Source organism: Hemicordylus capensis, chromosome 3 (genome assembly GCF_027244095.1).
Source record: "Hemicordylus capensis ecotype Gifberg chromosome 3, rHemCap1.1.pri, whole genome shotgun sequence".
Taxonomy (NCBI): Eukaryota; Metazoa; Chordata; class Lepidosauria; order Squamata; family Cordylidae; genus Hemicordylus; species Hemicordylus capensis.
The window spans coordinates 128,098,467-128,117,143 of NC_069659.1; the positions used below are offsets into that span (position 1 = coordinate 128,098,467).

The 18,677-nt window shown below is 43.3% G+C and overlaps 2 protein-coding genes across 5 annotated transcripts in view; one reads left to right on the plus strand and one right to left on the minus strand.

Annotated features, from left to right (window-relative positions):
• PPP2R3B (protein phosphatase 2 regulatory subunit B''beta) overlaps positions 1-7,803 on the minus strand; it is a 73,146-nt gene extending 65,343 nt beyond the window's left edge. The window contains exons 1-2 of one of the 2 annotated variants that reach the window (XM_053306897.1): positions 7,644-7,803; positions 6,536-6,936 (exon numbers count right to left, since the gene is read on the minus strand). In XM_053306897.1, the coding sequence (XP_053162872.1) occupies positions 6,536-6,880 (345 nt within the window). In that variant the 5' untranslated portion in view covers positions 6,881-6,936; positions 7,644-7,803. Of the gene's footprint in view, positions 1-6,535; positions 6,937-7,643 lie in introns of those variants that run through there. The other variant, XM_053306899.1, reaches the window with a different exon arrangement.
• The window catches only part of LOC128349835 (uncharacterized), a 69,311-nt gene that overhangs the window by 38,961 nt on the left and 11,673 nt on the right, over positions 1-18,677 (plus strand). Inside the window, exon 1 of one of the 3 annotated variants that reach the window (XM_053306900.1) lies at positions 7,340-7,403. The exons of 1 other annotated variant lie outside the window; for it this stretch is intronic. The gene's annotated coding sequence lies outside the window, so the exon portion shown is untranslated. Of the gene's footprint in view, positions 1-7,339; positions 7,404-7,848; positions 7,871-18,677 lie in introns of those variants that run through there. One more of the 3 variants, XM_053306903.1, reaches the window with a different exon arrangement.

The window sequence follows — 18,677 nt, forward strand, 5'->3', positions numbered from 1 at the left end:
TTATTATAGAGCTGGACAGTATATGAAGAAGTCAGCTTGTATTGCAACATATTGATTGCTCCCAGTATTGGTGTGCACAGACCGTGGTTTGAGTACCATTTGGAAGCGGGGCCCGGGAGCTTTAAGAAAGGGGAAAGCAGGTCCTTACCTGCTCTCTGCTGCCCCATGCATCTGCCTGCATGCATCCCATGTACCCCCACATGGCACCAGTATAAAATAGAACCTTTGTGGATGCCACATACATGCTGGTGCTGTGCGGCGGTACTTGGGATGCATGCAGGAAGCTGCATGGGGCAGCACAGAGCAGGTAAGGACCTGCTCTCCACTTTCTTAAAGCTCCCGCTCCCTGCTCCCAAATGGTGCTCAAACCACAGTTCATGCACACCCCTAACTCATGGACCACTGCCTAAAAAGAACGGTCTTGGAGACTAGAAATTGGCTATCCCCAGTTTTGACCAAGACCAAGACTAGAGTTAACTCATTTCTTCTTAGCAAGGTTCATATGAACATATGATGCTGCTTTATATAGAGTCTGATGCTACTTTACATATTGATACATTTAGTTCATTATTGTCTACACTGTCTGGTAGCCGCTTACCAGAGTTTCAAACAGGAGTCTTTCCAAGTCCTCCACTGAGCTGCAGCCCATTCCCTAAAATAAACCTGTGCCTTTACAAATTGCAAAACAAACAGAGCCAAACAGCTCTCCCTAGAATCTATTAGCAACAGAGGTTGTGAAAAAGACAATAAGGTCATTCTCACAACTGGCGCTATCCAAGCTAAAGCAGCCCTACCAGAGGAGAGGCAATCATGAGAGATGCCAGGATCAATCCCCATCCTGGCACTCCACAACTAAGCAGCCCAGGTTTTTTACCCAGGCTAAAAGCCACCTAATGGCGCAGTGGGGAAGTGACCTGACTAGCAAGTCAGAGGTTGCCCGTTTGAATCCCTGCTGGTATGCTTCCCAGACTATGGGGAACACCTATATCGGGCAGCAGTGATATAGGAAGATGCTGAAAAGCATCATCTCATACTGTGCAGGAGGAGACAAGGGTAAACCCCTCCTGTATTCTACCAAGAAAACCATATGGCTTTGTGGTTGCTAGGAGTCAACACGGATTCAACAGCAAACATTATATTTACCTAATAGTGGGGTAGAGGGGAGCGAGAGTGCCTTTCTACCCCACTCCCTCATTGTATAAGTGCTTGGGCTGCCTGCAGCCCAGGCATTCACAAAGACAGGCAACAAGAGTGCCCGGCAGCCAGGAAATCCCCCAATGCACCACATTCCTGGTGCGGTGCACTGTGGGATGCCAGACAACTTTCTCCTCCAGCTCCACTGCTCACTGCAGTGCTGCAGCAAAGAGCAGAACCCTCAGTTACACAGTGATTGTGTGCAGGGAGGCAAGCAGAAGCTGCTGTTTTCTTTTCCCACATGGCAACATCAACCACTAGACGTCCAAAAGGCTATAGCCTAACCATGTCGTAAACACCATTGGTACTCAGAGATCCTCAGCTCTTCCTCAGTACATGTTGAGTACCATCCGACCTGAGGGGCCCACCATCTGGCACTACATCGACAATCATTCTATTTTGTCTATCCATATGGTTTTCTTGGTAAAATACAGGAACGGTTTACTATTGCCTTCTCCCACGCAGTATGAAATGATGCCTTTATTGTTGTCGCTAAAGTGACCGTCTGCCTCCAGCACCTTCCTATATTGCTGCTGCCCAATATAGGTGCCTGCTTGCTTTAACTGGGCAGCTGGGATGACTTTGTGCCTTGGATTCTACTGGGAATATACCTCCCGGCGTACTTCGTTCATCCCTCCCAGGAACACTCCTCACCCCAATGAGGCAGCATAGCAGGATTTTTTTTGGGGGGGGGGGAGGAGAGCTACAGATTACTAATACAGAAAATCCAAATGTATGTAAAAATGTGGTAGTTTTAAAAAACATGTTTATGACTTGGTAAAGACTATGCATACCTCCAAATATGAGAATGCAGAAGAGGAAATTTGAAATCATATGTGTAGTAACAAGCAAAATCAAGGTGGGGCACACAATAAGCTAGTTGCCTATATTTATCACAACTGTACAATATCCAGGCTACCAAGTCAACAGGCTCAACTTACTTGCCCCCTTTAAAGTAGAAGGGGGAAAGACAAGCAATTGCAATGCTTTCGATAACAGTTTCCATGAACGCAAGCAACATTACATTAGGCAAGCAACATTTTTAGCAGCATTACAACTGGAGCAAAGTGAAAGGGCTTACAACATTAGGATTTACAGATCTGGATCGGCAACAAAATGTGGCAGTATAGCCCTGATGTGCAAGTGTTACCTGAACAGGTTGTCTGAAGATGGTGAAAAAACAGAAGTTAACAATTAAGACAGGAGTCTCTGCTTGGGTCTGTCTTTGTGTGTGGAATCAAGGAATATTATATCATCAAATGGTGAATATTGTTAACATGACAGCTCCGAAGCAGAATGAGTTGTAACTGTCTTGAGGCAGTATTCTTCAAGCTCTTTTTGATCAGGTTTTCCTTCTCCCTCCCCCAGGTTTCATTAGCCCTGCCCTCCTGGTTGGTTGTTAAGTGCCCTGAGTCCATGAACATTCTGCTCCACTGAGTTACATTGAGGCAGTTTGAGTTTTTTTCCCTTCAGATTTTTCCGAAACCAAGAAATTGCTTGGCTATCCCATGTCTGCTGGTGCCTCCCTCTTGCCAGCAGGTGCTCTGGTTACGCATCCATAAGGATAACATTTTCAACTCTTTTGGAAATAGATATAAGATGCACACAACTCTGCTCTGAAGTCACCTTTTTCTTTCAACAAGCCCTTCAAGCCATGACACCACCACTCAGAAATCAAAGCCAAAGCTCACAAACACGCTACTCACAGCAGTCTGCACTTTCCCACTAGCACCTAATACTTTGTCCAATTAGTTGTCTGTATTCCAGAACTGGACAAGGTGCTAATTGCTATGAAACTATAGAATGTGAATTTTATTGAGCCTTACAACAAAATTTAAAATTTAAGATTGCTGTGCACAGTGGCTTACATGCTGCGCAGGGCAACAATGGTGGTTCAGCACTACCCGTGGTTGCATGTACACACTGCCGGCGCTGCTGTGGAAGAGGGCTGTTCTGCAGAGCCTTCACATTGTGCAGTCACAGTTGCATGATGCTACTTCCATCAGAAATAGTGGAGGTAGAGCTATGCAACTACCACTGATTGCACAGCTGTAAATAGTCAACAGCTTCAGGGGCCCTCATCTTCTGAGAGAAACCGGTAAAGCATGTTTGTAGGAAACTTTTTTTATTTTTTTTGGAGGACCCTGAAGACGTACCTATTTTCCTAGGCCTTCAACTGAGACCAAATTTTTAAATTTTATCTACTATTTTGATTTTTATGAATTTTGAATGTTTTATATTTTATATTATGTTTTAATTCTGTACACCGCCTAGAGATTTTGACATTAGAGGGTATATAAATTCAACAAACAAACAAACAAACAAAATAATAAATTCTGCCTATGATTTATCCTTTAGTTTGCCTTAATTCTAGCTAAGTCTCATCTTGATCTTTTAACATCAAATATAGGGGTGTGCGCACGAACTGTGGTTCAAGCACCAATTTGGTGCTGAATTGGTTCGGACAAGGTCAAAATTGGTTCAGACAGGAGCGCCATGCTGACCACGCAAATGTGCGTGCTGAGTGCCGCCCCAGCAGGAAACTGTATGGGGTGGCTGAGGGCAGGTAAGAACCTGCGCTCCTCTTTCTTAAAGTTCCCACTCCCCTCTCCATGGTGCCAAACAAGTGCTCGAACCATGGTTCGTGTACATCCCTACTTAACAAAACATGAACAGTGCAATTCTGTGGAATCTTGCAAAAAAGTAAATCCCATTATGTTCAATGAGACTTGGTCCCACAAATGATTGACCACAAATGATTGACCACAATCTTAGCATGCATGTAAATTTAGATTACCAGTATCAGTTTAGTGTGAATTACAGATATTCCCGCATAAACATTTAATGCAGAAGTAATTAGCAGAAGAGGGGTTTTGATTTTTAAAGTTAGGAGGATAGTTAGCAAATTCCAAGTCTCACATGCTTTAGCATTGCCACTATTGCTCAAAGTCAAATCTCTTGATGCCCCATCAATGTAGCATATGGATGGCAAGAGAAAACAGGGGGCCTTCTTGGTACCAGTTGGCTCTAGTGCACTGAGAGGTTCACTATACATGTGAGCTGACCATTTTGCAGAGAACACACAAGACATTTTAAACCTGGATTACAGTGACTGGGGATAGCTGTGCTGATATTCTAGTTGCATCTTTTCAAGTTACTATTACTCATCCTGAGCCTAAAAAGGACGGGGTGGGTAACAAACTAAAGAAACTTTCAACTCCCTAAAACGTAGAATGACCATGTGAAAGTGGTTGTTGGGTTTCACAACTCAGCAATCAATATTTCAAGAAGCCACTTTAGGGAAGCCTTTTTAAAAAATGTATAATTTTTAACAATTGGCTTAGTAAAAGTTAGAATAAATTTCAACATAACATAACAACAGAATAAGTCTCAACTCTTTCTGGGTTGCTTTTCTAACATTCCACACCATTAAAGACTGGGGTAAACACAGGATGCTCTTCAGTTAAAATAAGTGATTAATGAAGCCATGCCCAAGGTTCTGTATCATCAATGCTGTCTGGTATGCTATCCACTAGAGAGAGAAAAATAACAGCTGATGCAAAGTACCATGCAAGGGAACTAATGCTGACAACTACAAAAAATAAATTTTACAGACTATAATTAGCTCATATTTGAAGGAACTGAGGAAATGGTATCAGCTTCATGGCATTCTGAATATTACCACAGCTGTTAGGTTCCCTGCTCTATCACAAAGTTCAGTTGAAGAAAAAATGTGAGGCAGAAGACTACTTAATTGGACTAGGCCTGAGAGGGGACTAATACAGTGTCAGTTCACTCAGCAATGAAATAATTCATGTCAGTGACCCAAATTGATACCAGAAAATTCTATACATGGTGCCCAGTATAAAGGTACGGGCATATCCTAAGTGTTTGCACATCTTCGAACGTTGCATTGGTACAACAGCTGGTACTCCACAAACTAGCCACAGAGATGATTGCACAGTTAATCACCACTATCATTCTTTGCTATGATAAGCCACTGCATATTGGGCCAGTTCAGAGATTATGCAGAACTACAGTTAAGATCTGGTTCCACACAATGTCCCCAGACCACACATGAAGGCTCTCGCCTTTCCTGCCCACATGAGCCTCTACTTCTAATTTAGATGACAATAAACTAGATCCATTGGTTTGGGTGTCACAACCAACCTTGGTTAATTCCAAACTATCTATAGATTATTAATAAAATGACGATGACGGCTTACAATAAGCAAAGATTCAGATGTCACGATCAATTTTTGTTTATTATAATCTTAATTCAAAGTAGATTACCACGTGGGGGGAGAATTGAGGAGCACATGCTCCTGAGGCTTGGAGATGTTATGCAGGACTAGGTTTTAATTGTGGTTCTGTGTGATGTCTGAACAAGACCATTGTGTACACTATATTAAGGTTGCACTTACAAAACACACGTACAGTAAGAGGCATACCAAATGAGATTGACTTGGAGGATTAGCATGGCTAATGGTATCCACTGAACTCCCACATGAGTCATTACTTCTTCTTTAGTACTCTTCCAGTCCACTTCCAATTTAGCGCTCCCATCAATTGGGCAAGCAGCAGCCTGAAAGTTCACACAGGCTTGTGTGCACAAACTGCATGAAACAAACTGCATTTGAAGCAAAGCAGATTGTTGCACACAAAGACACCTAAAGGTGTTCACTGCACAGTTTATTTTAGGTTAAACATTTAACTGAAAAAAGTCAACTAAGTGGATAGTCACCATTGTCTCTACTATTATGGCTACTCAACAGCTGGAATGAACCCCTCTCCTCTATAACAGGACCGAAATAGTTACTAAAGAGTATTCAATAAAGTAGAAATAAAAACAGTTCTAGAATTCTCTCCTCACACATTTTTTAAAGTGTGGGGAAAGAATTCTGTAATTGTTTTTATTGCTACTTTATTTATTATGCTTTGGTTGTCTATTTGTAGGATCAGAATTGGGAGAAGGTGAAGAGAAAGAGAATAAAGCTTGTGTTGCGAGTGCTCTATTTTGGAAAAAAGGAATTAACAGCAAAAAACAGGCTAGCGCGTAGAAAGAATTTACATTTAGTGTGTCCTCCAATATTCTCAAGCAATCCAAACATAATACTTAAAACTGTGAGCCCCTTGGGGACAGAGATTGATACTGCTACAAGTTGCCCTGCTCCAATAGGATAGGGAGTGGTTTAATCATTATTAGAAAGGTCATGTTTAATTCATGAAACTAATCTATAATACTTATGCAAGTGTGTATAGAATGAATAAAACAATAGTACAAAGCAACCATCCATGTTTTAAGTTTAAAAGGTACCTGATCAAATAGAAAAGCACTTACACTTTTGGTGCTTGAAGTTCTACGTATTCCTCGAATATTAGAATAGCTTCTTGGGCTTGTTGGTGTCCCCAGTGGGAGAGCAGTAGAAAGGTAGGGAGGACTTGTAGGAGTCAAAGGTGACATCAAATTGCTTAACATGCTTTGCTTGGACACACAGTTTATCTCAGTAAATATATGTTCATTGCTCCCAGCATCACCATTACCAATTTCAGTCTTCTCCTCATTGGTTATACTTCTCAAGTAGTCCTTGAGCATCACCTGAGTTGCAGTCTCACTCAACCAGCATAAAAAGAGCTCATCCACTTTCATTTTTAAAACAGGTTGCAAAACTTTCACAGTTGGCATTTTTAACTCCTCTCCAACAAAAATTCGTGATTCAGAATGAATGGGTTTCCAGCTTCCTGAAACACAAGATTTCTTTAGTTCTATTTAAAGAATTTCCACTTAAGAGCATAATGATTAGGGGAGCAGGCCAAGATATACCAACCCCAGTGTTCCAAGACCACAAACTATGGGAGCCGAAGCACATCATGGATGGACTGCAAGAGTACGTTAACATCACAACCAGATTGTAGACTCAGGGAAAATGTTCTATGTGTATTAGCTACCGAAAGCGTAAGACGCTAAACGGGCTGGTCACTGACAGCACCGGGCTGTTTCCCGGTGGGCCCCTCGCCTCGGGGACTGCCTTTATCATGCGCTTGCCTCACCAGCCGCTTCCCAGATAGTGGGAAGTGGCTGGTGGCACTTAGTGGCCACCGGGGGACGGTGGTGCCCAGGCAGACACATAAGCGAGGGCCAGCTGCGGAGGAGGAGGAGGAGGAGGAGGAGGCGGCATCAAAGAGCCACTCCTAGGTGGAGAGAAAAGGTGCAGGACTCCAAAAAGCGGGCTGTGGTGGCAGTGGAAAACGGGGAGTCAGTCAGCTAGCTGCCCTTTGCAACCTGCCCGCCCGTGTCAGGAGAGAGTCAGGCCCCCACGCACTTCTGCAGAGGCCACTGCCATCATGGGTACTCTTATTCCTTCAACAGAACTGGGGCCATCATCTCCACGAGCAGGTGCAGCGACGGGGGTGGGTGTGTCTGTAGAAAGAAGCACAACTGCACTCACCTCTCAAGGCAGCCAACTGACCCGAAAACTTCCAGCCCGGCCGGTTTTCTAAGGTCTAGCCCCACTCCCGCGGCCAGGTGAAGTCAGTTTTCCCGCCCCCACCGGGTTTACCGTTGGTTTTGTTGTATTTTGGGGTTTTTGTGTTATACCTTTTGCGCACGCGCGCATCTCTGAGCATGCGCACTAGGTTAAGGAAGGGCCGGAAGTGGAGCGTGTGTCTACTAGAGGTGTGTGAGTGTAGTGCGCATGCCCTTGGCGGGTGTTGCGATCGTGTGTGCATTAGAGGCACGATAATTGAAAGCGAAGGAAGCTGCGGCACTGTAGTCGCTCGCAACAAGCGAGAGTTTAGCTAGTAGTGGTGGATGCGGAATGAAGAGGCTGCTGTTGTCTCGATTGCTCCGGCGGAGCACTGGGAGGGGTGGGTGGTCGTCATGATGACGATAATGTACGAGAGAGCTTGCTTGGTGACCTGCTTTCCCTGAGTGTTGACTTCTCTGCATGCATTCACTGATTAGTGATTGTTAACGTCAGTGTTTCACGTCTGTAAAATGAAAAAATGTTTTCCAGAATGGCTTTCAAATGCGTAATTCAATAATATGCTACATATATGTGTGCTATGAGTGTCTATTCTAAGCTGTCTCAGTTATATGTGCTTCTAGTTGTTGCTTTTCACTTGTGAGACAGGTACTGTCTGGATTGTGTCAAGGAGATCTGTACTGGCCTGCTATCGGCCAGTAAATATTGTTTCATGCCAGAGAAATTGAAAGCTGTATGCCTTGGATGAGTGTTTTCCTATGACATCTGCCCTTTTACAGGGGTAAGCAGTGAGGTGGCCAAATTTGCAGATAATACTCTTTCGGGTAGTGAAATCCAAAACAGATTGTGAGGAGCTCCAAAAGGATCTCTCCAAACTGGAGGAGTGAGCGACAAAGTGGCAAATGCGGTTCAATGTTGGCAAGTGTAAAGTGATGCTTTACACTTGGGATTAAAACCCCCTACTTCAAGTATACGCTGATGGGATCTGAGCTGTTGGTGACTGACCAGGAGAGGGATCTTGGGGTCGTGGTGGACAGCTTGTTGAAAGTGTCAACTCAATGTGTGGCAGCTGTGAAAAAGGCCAGTTCCATGCTAGGGATCATTAGGAAGGGGAATGAAAATAAAACTGCTAATTTTATAATGCCCTTATACAAAACTATGGTGCGGCCACAGCGGGAGTACTGCATACAATTCTGGTCGCCACATCTAAAAAAGGACATTGTAGAACTGGAAAAGGTACAGAAGAGGGCAACCAAGATGATCGGGGCCTAGAGCACCTTTCTTATGAGGCAAGGCTACAACACCTGGGGCTATTTAGTTTAGAAAAAAGATGACTGTAAGGAGACATGATAGAGGTCTATAAAATCATGCTTGGTGTGGAGAAAGTGGATAGAGATAAATTCTTCTCCCTCTCACGTAATACTCGAACCAGGGGTCATCCCATGAAATTGATTGCCAGGAAATCTAGGACCAACCAAGGGAAGTACTCTTTCACACAACACATAATTGGCTTGTGGAATTCTCTGCTACAAGATGTGGTGACAGCCAACAACCTGGATGGCTTTAAGAGGGGTTTGATGACTTCATGGAGGAGAGGTCTGTCACTGGCTACTAGTTAGAGGGCTAGAGGCCATCTCCAGCCTCAAAGGCAGGAAGCCTCTGAGTACCAGTTGCAGGGGAGTAACAGCAGGAAAGAGGGCATGCCCTCAACTCCTGCCTGTGGCTTCCAGCGGCATCTGGTGGGCCACTGTGCGAAACAGGATGCTGGACTAGATGGGCCTTGGGCCTGATCCAGCAGGGCTGTTCTTATGGCTTTGCCCCTTTATTGCTGTACTCACATGTGGAAATCTTATTCTCCTCACTCAAAGTATTCTCTGCTACTGTTCTGTTCACTTGACCTCACTGCCTTAATAGCAATAGCAATAGCACTTACATTTATATACCGCTCTATAGCTGGAAGCTCTCTAAGCGGTTTACAATGATTTAGCATATTGCCCCCCAACATTCTGGGTACTCATTTTACCGACCTCGGAAGGATGGAAGGCTGTGTCAACCTTGAGCCCCTGGTCAGGATCGAACTTGTAACCTTCTGGTTACAGGGCGGCAGTTTTACCACTGCGCCACCAGGGGCTCAATGTTGACTCAGCCTTCCATCATTTAGAGCCAAAATAGTAGATGTCATATGAGAAATTAGTAATTTCCCTGGGTGGCTATATGTGTGTTTAAAGCAAATGTAGGAGTTTCAGTTTTGGTGGGAGGAAGGATTACTATTCTCCCCATGACCCTTGTAAGTGTTACATTATATCATGCTTTATTGTATTGTATTAACTTTGGATGCAAACTCAGATTCTCTCATCCTGGAGAATATCTATGTGGTCGCTAAGAGTCGACACCGACTTGACAGCACTCACTCAATCAATCAATCAGTTAACTTTGGCTGAAAGCTATCTTGGTTTGCCTTGGCGAGAAAGGTGGGGAATAATTATTTTTTTAAATGCACACCAAAATGTATATTAGCCTTACTGAGGAAACTATATCATAATTTATATCATGCAAAGCTTATGGTGGGGTGGGAATATAGATGAAGGAAGGAGAATGGGAGAAGTGATAAATATTCACTTTTCTACTGCTGTTTTTCTGATCAAAACCAGAGCCCTTTGCAGCTGTTTTAAGGCTAAATAAATCAGATCTACTTATGAATCTTGCATATTACATCTGCTTTGATCCTGAACATTTGCTACCTTTGCCAGTCTGCACCTGCTTAGTAGCACTAACTGAAACCAGCTTTCTTTCTTTATTTTATTTTATTTTTGCCTTCAGTTTGACGGTTATGTTTTCCATTGTCATCCAAAATATGTGCAGGATTTGTATGCTGGACTCCAAACGGGGAGTGACAACGTGTCTGCTTTCTATTGCCAGCTTATGGTACTACAGAGATAACAATACTTCTGTATTGCTGCTCCTTCATTAAGCATATGCATAGGTTTACTTGGCATAGCCAAGAGATTGGGAAGAATAGCACCAAATTTATTTAGCCATAGAAATACAATGATGATTTCTCCACCCAAATAGCCATAGAAACTACATTATGATGTGGTAATTATACACTAACCCCTTCTTTCAATCTCCACTGAAATGCACTGCCATTCCAAAGGGCAATTAAAACACATCCTGCACAAGTTACCCCAAGTAATCTAGGAATATTTTGTGAGCTTAACGCTGAGAGAGATACAAAGGTATCTCTCAAAGGTACAAAGGGTTTCATACATATTCAGAGTGACCATGGGAACATCCCCAAAGCAGTGCTTTGATGCTTACATATCCCACCCCCACTTTTCCTTCCTTGATATCCCCCCTCCCACACACACATAAACCACAGGCAGAGGCATATCTAGGGAAAAGATTGCGCCCCCTGTCCAAACATCTGACACCCATCTTTCAGATAACTTTACCATAATATCAGCTGAAAAATACAAGTCAAGCTCATTAATCTTTTAATATTTCAAAAACTATTTAGCAGTGGACATAGCCAGACCAAAAAATGCTGGAAAAATACAAATTTCAGTATGCTGAGGCTCATGAAATACCCAAATACTATGTGGAGGTGCACTTGGAAAATGAAACAGAAGTGCCTGTCTAATTCTGTAGTATGCATTGTAGCATCACTATTACATAAATTTTAAAAATAAATGGAGAACTTGGCTTTTCCTAGATACTCTGAAAATAATTAAAGGATATGCAGAGTAAACTGTGTCACTGCTTGGAATATATTCTAGTATTTCAGAAAGACAGTTAAAATGAGAGAAAGAGAGCAAGAAACTCCCAGTGGGCCTTAATACTAAGGATTTCACACTGATTCAAAGACAAATTCACCATTAATAGCCATATTATCAAGACATCACATTTAACTCACTTATCACAAGAAGCAAAGTAAGAGCAAATGAATACAATCCTAGCTGATAAGCTTCAGCTCAGTATTCACAAGCCCTGATTCTCTGTACATAGTGCCAAACTGAATATGTGTACAGTGACATATTATATTAAACTAGTGGTTTTGTAGCCCGTTGGATAATGGGCGCTAGGGGAGCTCTGCGCTCCAGACCACGGCCGCCATTACCCCTCCCGCCCGCAGCTCTGGCCGGGCCCCCCACTCACTGCCGCCCACGGCTCCGGCCGGGCCCGCCACCCACCGCCGCCCGCGGCTCCGGCCTGGTCCACCGCTGCCCGGGCCCACCGCCGCATTGTCTTCTCCGCCGCCTCGTCCGGCGGCCATCCTGGGCGGCCAGAAGCGGCCGCCCCGAAGAAGCCGGGTAAGCGGCAGCACGGCCAGGCCTCGGCCATGGCTCTGCCGCCTCCTTGGCCGCGCCGTCTCCTCTGGCCGAGGCGGCGGCTTTGCCGCCGCCTCGGCCAGTGTCCCCCGCCACCGCTTACCCGGCTTCTTCGGGGCGGCCGCTTCTGGCCGCCCAAGATGGCCGCCGGGTCCTGGCGGTCCTGGCTCCCTGGCTCTGTTCTGGCCATGCGCTTCGCGCATGCCCAGAAGAAGCCAGGGAGGCACGGACACACGCTTGGTGTCCGTCCACGGACGGACACCAAGCGTTTTATAGATAAGGATAAAATTTTTTTTTTAACCTGTAGCCCCTTCGGGGGGCTTCCTAAAAGCCATGGGGGGGTCTGCAAAGGTTCCTTCTCCCCCCGCTGGCCTCTAGGGCCTCGCAGGGAACATATGAGCATGTGTGGTGACCATTATTATTATTATTATTTTTTAAAAAAATTAAGTGGCCACTGAAAACAAAACGGCTGCCGCGCATGCTTAAATGGCCTCTGCGTGGCCTGGCATGGCCTAGAGCCTCACAGAGGCCTTTTGATTATGTGCAGTGGCCATTTTGTTTTCGGCAGCCATTTTTTTTAAAAAAATTAAAAAATGGTGCCCCCCTTCAAGTGGTGCCTGGGGAACATGCCCTGCCTGCCCTACCCTAGATACACCCCTGACCACAGGTCTACATTGGTATTATGTATATAATGATCAAGGCACACTCAATGTTTTACAGGAAGGCAATACATCCCAATGCAATAAATAATTATTCAACCTCTCATTCAATATGTTCTTGCAAATTTTCACAATCTAGGTGGAAACTTAATAGTGCTTCCCATTGATCTTGGAATTCACAAAGTAAATTATTTTTGAGGATGTTATGAACTGAACACTGATGAACCACTAAGGCTGTGGTTAAGAGGGTCGGATCATAGATATGCTGTAAGACTGGCAATTGGTCTCTGATATACTTACCAAATCTTATCACGTACGTACTGCTGTGTTTGAACATTGTCAGATCCCAAGGGCCTCCACAAACAGTATGGCTGCCCTCTCAATTGGAACTGGGTAGGAGAAGCTTTCTACCCCAGCTGGGTAGGACAAGCATGCCCTACCCAGATTCCATCTCCAGGTTCGGAGCAACATGGGAGGAAAAATTTTACTACCCAGCTGGGGATTGACAGATAAGTAAGTTCCCCGTCTCTGACCTTGCTTTTATCTAACACATGATCAAATATTAGGAGTTCACACATTTCCTACCCTAATAATAATCGTGAGAACAGCCCTAATAATTTGTAGCTCCCAATTTGTGGTCCATGGTTCCCTGAGAAGCTATTGATGGCTGAGGAAAAAACTAGCTGCTCTAGTCTTGTGGTGCAGGTTCTCCTTCATGTTTCCAGCTGCTAAATTCCATTAAAGTGGAGTTAAAAATACATTAAATATTTTCCTATTGGGTTGCCATGTAAACAGCTGCTGCAGTTGCCATAGGGATGTTAAGGGATTATAAACTGAATGGAACATGGTGCACGTGATGGCAAATGACAGGAGAGGTGTAGCCAGACAAAAAACTGAGAAGTATGTGATGTGTAGCATAATCTATCTATTAAGTATCCATGGTACAATATGGGTCTGAGAACCTTTTCCAACTTAATTACTATTACATAATCTTATCTACTGCTTCAGTTTCCATACCAAGATGCCCAGAAGATTGGGGTTCTGAAGCAGAGGTTCCTTAGTAGGATCTGTTATGGAAAGGGTTATCTGGAAATAGAAAACCTGATAAGCACTGCCTAAAGCAAATTACTACCTGCCTCAGCCCTCTTTCTCCCATTGCCATAGTATTGTGATAATACTACCCTAACTTATAGAATTGTTGTCATGATGATTAAGATAATGTATGTGAAGTGATTTCAGCTATAGAAATACTAAGTATTATGCTGAGCAATCCTTATTAACTGGTGTCAGGGTGTGGTAAATTATTGTAGGCCACTTTATGCATTTTTTAAATTGAAAAACAATATGATTTTGAGAACCTTTCCCAACTTAATTACTATTGCATAATCTTCTCAACTGCTTCAGTTTCCATACCAAGATGCCCTAGAACATTTATTTAATTTATTTATTTATTGTTAAATTTTTATACCACCTTTCAGTGAAATAATCTCAAGGCAGTTTGCAAAACATTTAAAGCAATATAAAACCATTAAAAACTATACAATAAGAATCCAAATAGAATATAAAAATATATTTTATGTGTTATAAAATGTATTTTTATATTTTTAATATATATTTTATAAAAGTTTAAACTTTTAAACTTAATTAAAAGTTTAAAAAACATGTACAATATAACCGTAAGATACAAAGCAGCAGCAAACAAAACACTCATTTAAAAGCCTGGGTAAAAAAGCCAATATTTTACTTGCTTTCTAAAAACTGTGATGGGAGACTGGGGAGCGGAGGCCCACTGGGAGAGCATTCCAAAATCTGGGGGCAATGACTGAGAAGGCCCTGTCCCGCGTACACAACAGGCTCCTTAGTAGATGATCTGTTATCTGAAAGTAAAAAACCTGTCAAACACTGCCTAAAGCAAATTACCAGCTTCAGCCTTTTATTGTTGTAAACAACCTAGAGACTTTGGTAGTGGGCGGTATACAAATACATAAAATAAAAAAATAAAATAAAATAAATAATACAAACAACCAAATAAAATAAATTTGAGGCCTAGAACTGTTCCATTGCATTCTTGTTCCAACATACTGGGACTATGATGTAAATAGGAAAAGAGATGGAACTGGGTTTCTGAAGGGGCTCAACCATTTATAGATAAAATACAGAAGAACAGTACTGCAAGTAGGCAGCTTAACTGTGGTATTCAAGGAAATCAAAGCAGTTCACTGTCCAGGATAACATTAAGACTGAAATAAATTAGTAGACATTTTAATGTATATTTGGTTCAGGAATAAAAAAAACAAGGTTTCCATTGTTGAAGCTACAACCAATTCTATTTGAACCTCTGTTAAAACTAAATAAATGGAAATTTCCTAAATATAAAAAGAGCAAAACTCCACTTGATACTGATATTTATCCTAAATACAGTTTTGGAAAGCAATGGGTCTGATTCAGAATGAAATGGCTTACTATAACTAAGCTTTGATAACATCTCTATTTTATTCTTTACTGTTAGTCCTTCCTAACATTGTGGAGCAGGATTTAGCAAATTTGGGGTCATTTCCTTGTTCTGAGATCCTTGCATATTCACATTGCATGGTTTCCAGGGGTGTAACAAGGCTGGAGTGGGCCCAGAGACAAAATTTTAAAATGGGCCCCTTGCTGATACACACACACACACTCTCTCTCTCTCTCTCTCTCTCTCTCTCTCTTCACAATATATAGTCATGTGACTTGCCTCTGGGGAGCCCCTCGAGGTGTGGGGGCCCCCAGGCAGCCGCCTCCCCTTGCCTAATAGTAGTTACGCCCCTGACGGTTTCTCCATCATCGCTCTTTCTCCTAATGGGCTGCAGGACTCTGATGTTGCCCCACAGCAGATGGAAAGGGTAGTGACTTGAGCAAGGAGATCCTTGGAGGAACAGGGTAGAAGTTGCAGGAACTGCATACATTGCCCTGCCTCATAAAACATTTAGATAGGCAAGATCTCCTGCAATATGGCAACCCCAAAACAGCTTGAGGGCCACTTTTCCATGAGTTCATCCCATGATGATGATATAATGTTTCAAGGCCTGCAATCATGTGGACAGGAGTCAATATACGGATATTTTCTGCAGAAGTGGCACTTTGCCAGGAGGGATACTAATTTTGTGGGAGAGATCCCATGATGAGCCCCACCTACATGGCTGTATTCTTTAAACATTATAGCAGCATCATGGAATGAACCCACAAAGCTCCTGCAACATGTAAAGGCACTTTTGGTAGTTTAAGGAGAGTCAACAGAGTCATAGAACAAAAGGGTCTCCCCTGCCCCGCAACATTTTGAAAACCTCTGAAGCATCCCTTAATGACCATGTGGCCAACACTTGATTGACACATTGAAGACAGGTGGCAGTAGAGAGATCAAAAAATTTGCTGACAGAGTTGTAGAACTGTTTAGAAACAACATTCTTTGAAAGTGGCATTGAGGACATCTACAGGGAGAAAACAGACACACTGAGCGAACAAAGTAAGACATGTCAGGGAGAAAACACATTGAGTCGAAGCCTTTATGTTCGAAGACTTTATGTTTTGCTTTGGCATAAATGCAGAGAGGAGAAAGCAGCAATGCCTGCAATTTGTGTGGCCATACACAACAGTCACAAGAATAGGATAACTACATTACAAAAAGGTTATTGTATTATTAAAACCAAAAGTAGTTCCATCATAGCTTTTGTCAAGCACATTGAATGTTTAATGTGTTTCAAGCATGTTATCAGTAATTCTAACAAGAGTTCTGTAAGTTATTGTGGATGGATGAAGTGTATTCTAAGTCTATTCTAAGTCTATTTGTTCATGGTTAAGACAAGTCTGAAACTTGGCACTTCTTAGTTCATACTTTCAGGCTCTCCACCCCCGCCCACAAACAACATACCAAACACCATGATCCCATATTACTAGGGAGTGTGCAGAGACAGCCTCAGTGTTGGTGTCCTCCATAAATAAACGATAATTTGCTGACCTTTAATGATGTTCCAAAATCTGCTGCCTGAAGTAGACTGCTTCACTGTCTTACAGGAGGGATGAACCTAGGAATACTGTGTGTGTGAATACGGTATCCACATGGCAGGACCAATCACTGTGGTATATGGAATAGTTCTGAAAAGTGTTGCTGTCAGAGGCGTATCTAGGGAAAATAGCGCCTAGGGCAAACACTGAAATTGCGCCCCCTGTTCAAGCATCTGACACCCATCTTTGAGATAACTTTACCATAACATCAGCTGAAAAATACAAGTCAGGCTTGTTAATCTTTTAATATTTCAAAAACTATTTTAGCAGTGGACTTAGCCAGATCAAAAAATGCTGGAAAACTACAAATTTCAGTATGCTGGGGCTCATGAAATACCCAAATACTATGTGGAGGTGTACTTGGAAAACTAAACAGAAGTTCCTGCCTAATTCTCTACTATGTATTGTAGCATCACCATTACATAAGTTTTAAAAATCAATGGAGAATTTGACTTTTCCCAGATACTCTGTAAATAATTAAAGGATATGCAGAGTAAACTGTGTCACTGCTTGGAATATATTCTAGTCTTTCAGAAAGACAGTTAAAATGAGAGAAAGAGAGCAAGAAACTCCCAGTGGGCCTTAATATTAAGGATTTAACACTGATTCAAAGACAAATTCACCATTAATAGCCATATTAGCAAGACATCACATTTAACTCACTTATCACAAGAAGCAAAGTAAGAGCAAATGAATACAATCCTAGCTCATAAGCATCAGCTCAGTATTCACAAGCCCTGATTCTCTGTACATAGTGCCAATCTGAATATGTGTACAGTGACATATTATATATTATTATTTTTTTACCTGTAGCCCTTTCGGGGAGCTTCCTAAAGGCTGGGGGGTTTGCAAAGGTTCCTCCTCCCCCCACTGGCCTCTAGGGCCTCGCAGGGACCATTTGAGCATGTGCAGTGGCCATTAAAAAAAAATTTTTTTTAATGGCCACTGAAAACAAAATGGCCACCACGCATGCTCAGATGGCCTCTGCAAGGCCTGGCATGACCTAAGGCCTCACAGAGGCCATTTGAGCATGCACGGTGGCCATTTTGTTTTTGGCAGCCATTTTTTTAAAAAAAATTAGTTTTACAAAATGGCACCCCCCTTCAAGTGGTGCCCAGGGCACGTGCCCTGCCTGCCCTACCCCTAGATACGCCCCTGGTTGCTGTATCTTTAAGGAACAACTTTCTGTTTGTTTTACCTCTGGAGGTTGTAAGAAGCTCGTGTACTCTCTGTGTGTGCAGGCAGTAGAGAGCAGTAGCTCTCTTGTTGTCCTTATACGTCTATATATTTAATTCTCTTGGGACATGCGTGCCCAGGATTTGGCGCCGAAACTTTCACGACACGCTGCGAGAGTTACAAAGTGAGGAGGAGATGGGGAAGAAAGTGCCGGCGGTGGCCAGCCAGCGGGCGGGGGGGAGAGAAAAGCAGCGGTGGGCAGTGGGCGAGAAACACGGCGGCGGGAGGGCGGAGGAGAGGTGGGGGCCTTCTTGGCCTCCCGCCACGGCTCTGTGTGGGGGGAGGAATGGGAGGGGAGGAGGGCTGGAGAGCGCGGGGCCGGATGGAAAGGGAAGAGAGGAGAGACCGGGGCAGGAGAAAGAGGGAGGGGGAAACAGCCGGCCCCAAAGCGCCGCACAGATGCTCTGTGCGGGGTCGGCTAGTTTATTAATAAAGCTGGTTTGAGAGCTTAGGAGGTTTTTGTGTGTGGAATGCATGGGTAATGCTAGCATGTGTCTTTCCTAGCCAATTGGTCTATTTGCTCCTGATGGGTGCCCATTGAGTGAGAGATCACATGACTGGGCCCACCCACATAATGCAATGTTAATAAGTTTATCTAGGTCATAAGTCATACATACAACTGCTTATTCAGAGCAGTTGTGCAACTGCTCATTCAAAGTAGCATCAGAGCTGCTTAGGAGTCTGCAGCAGCCCTGGGTGGACCCAACGCTGCCCATCATGTGGGCCAGTGTTCATTA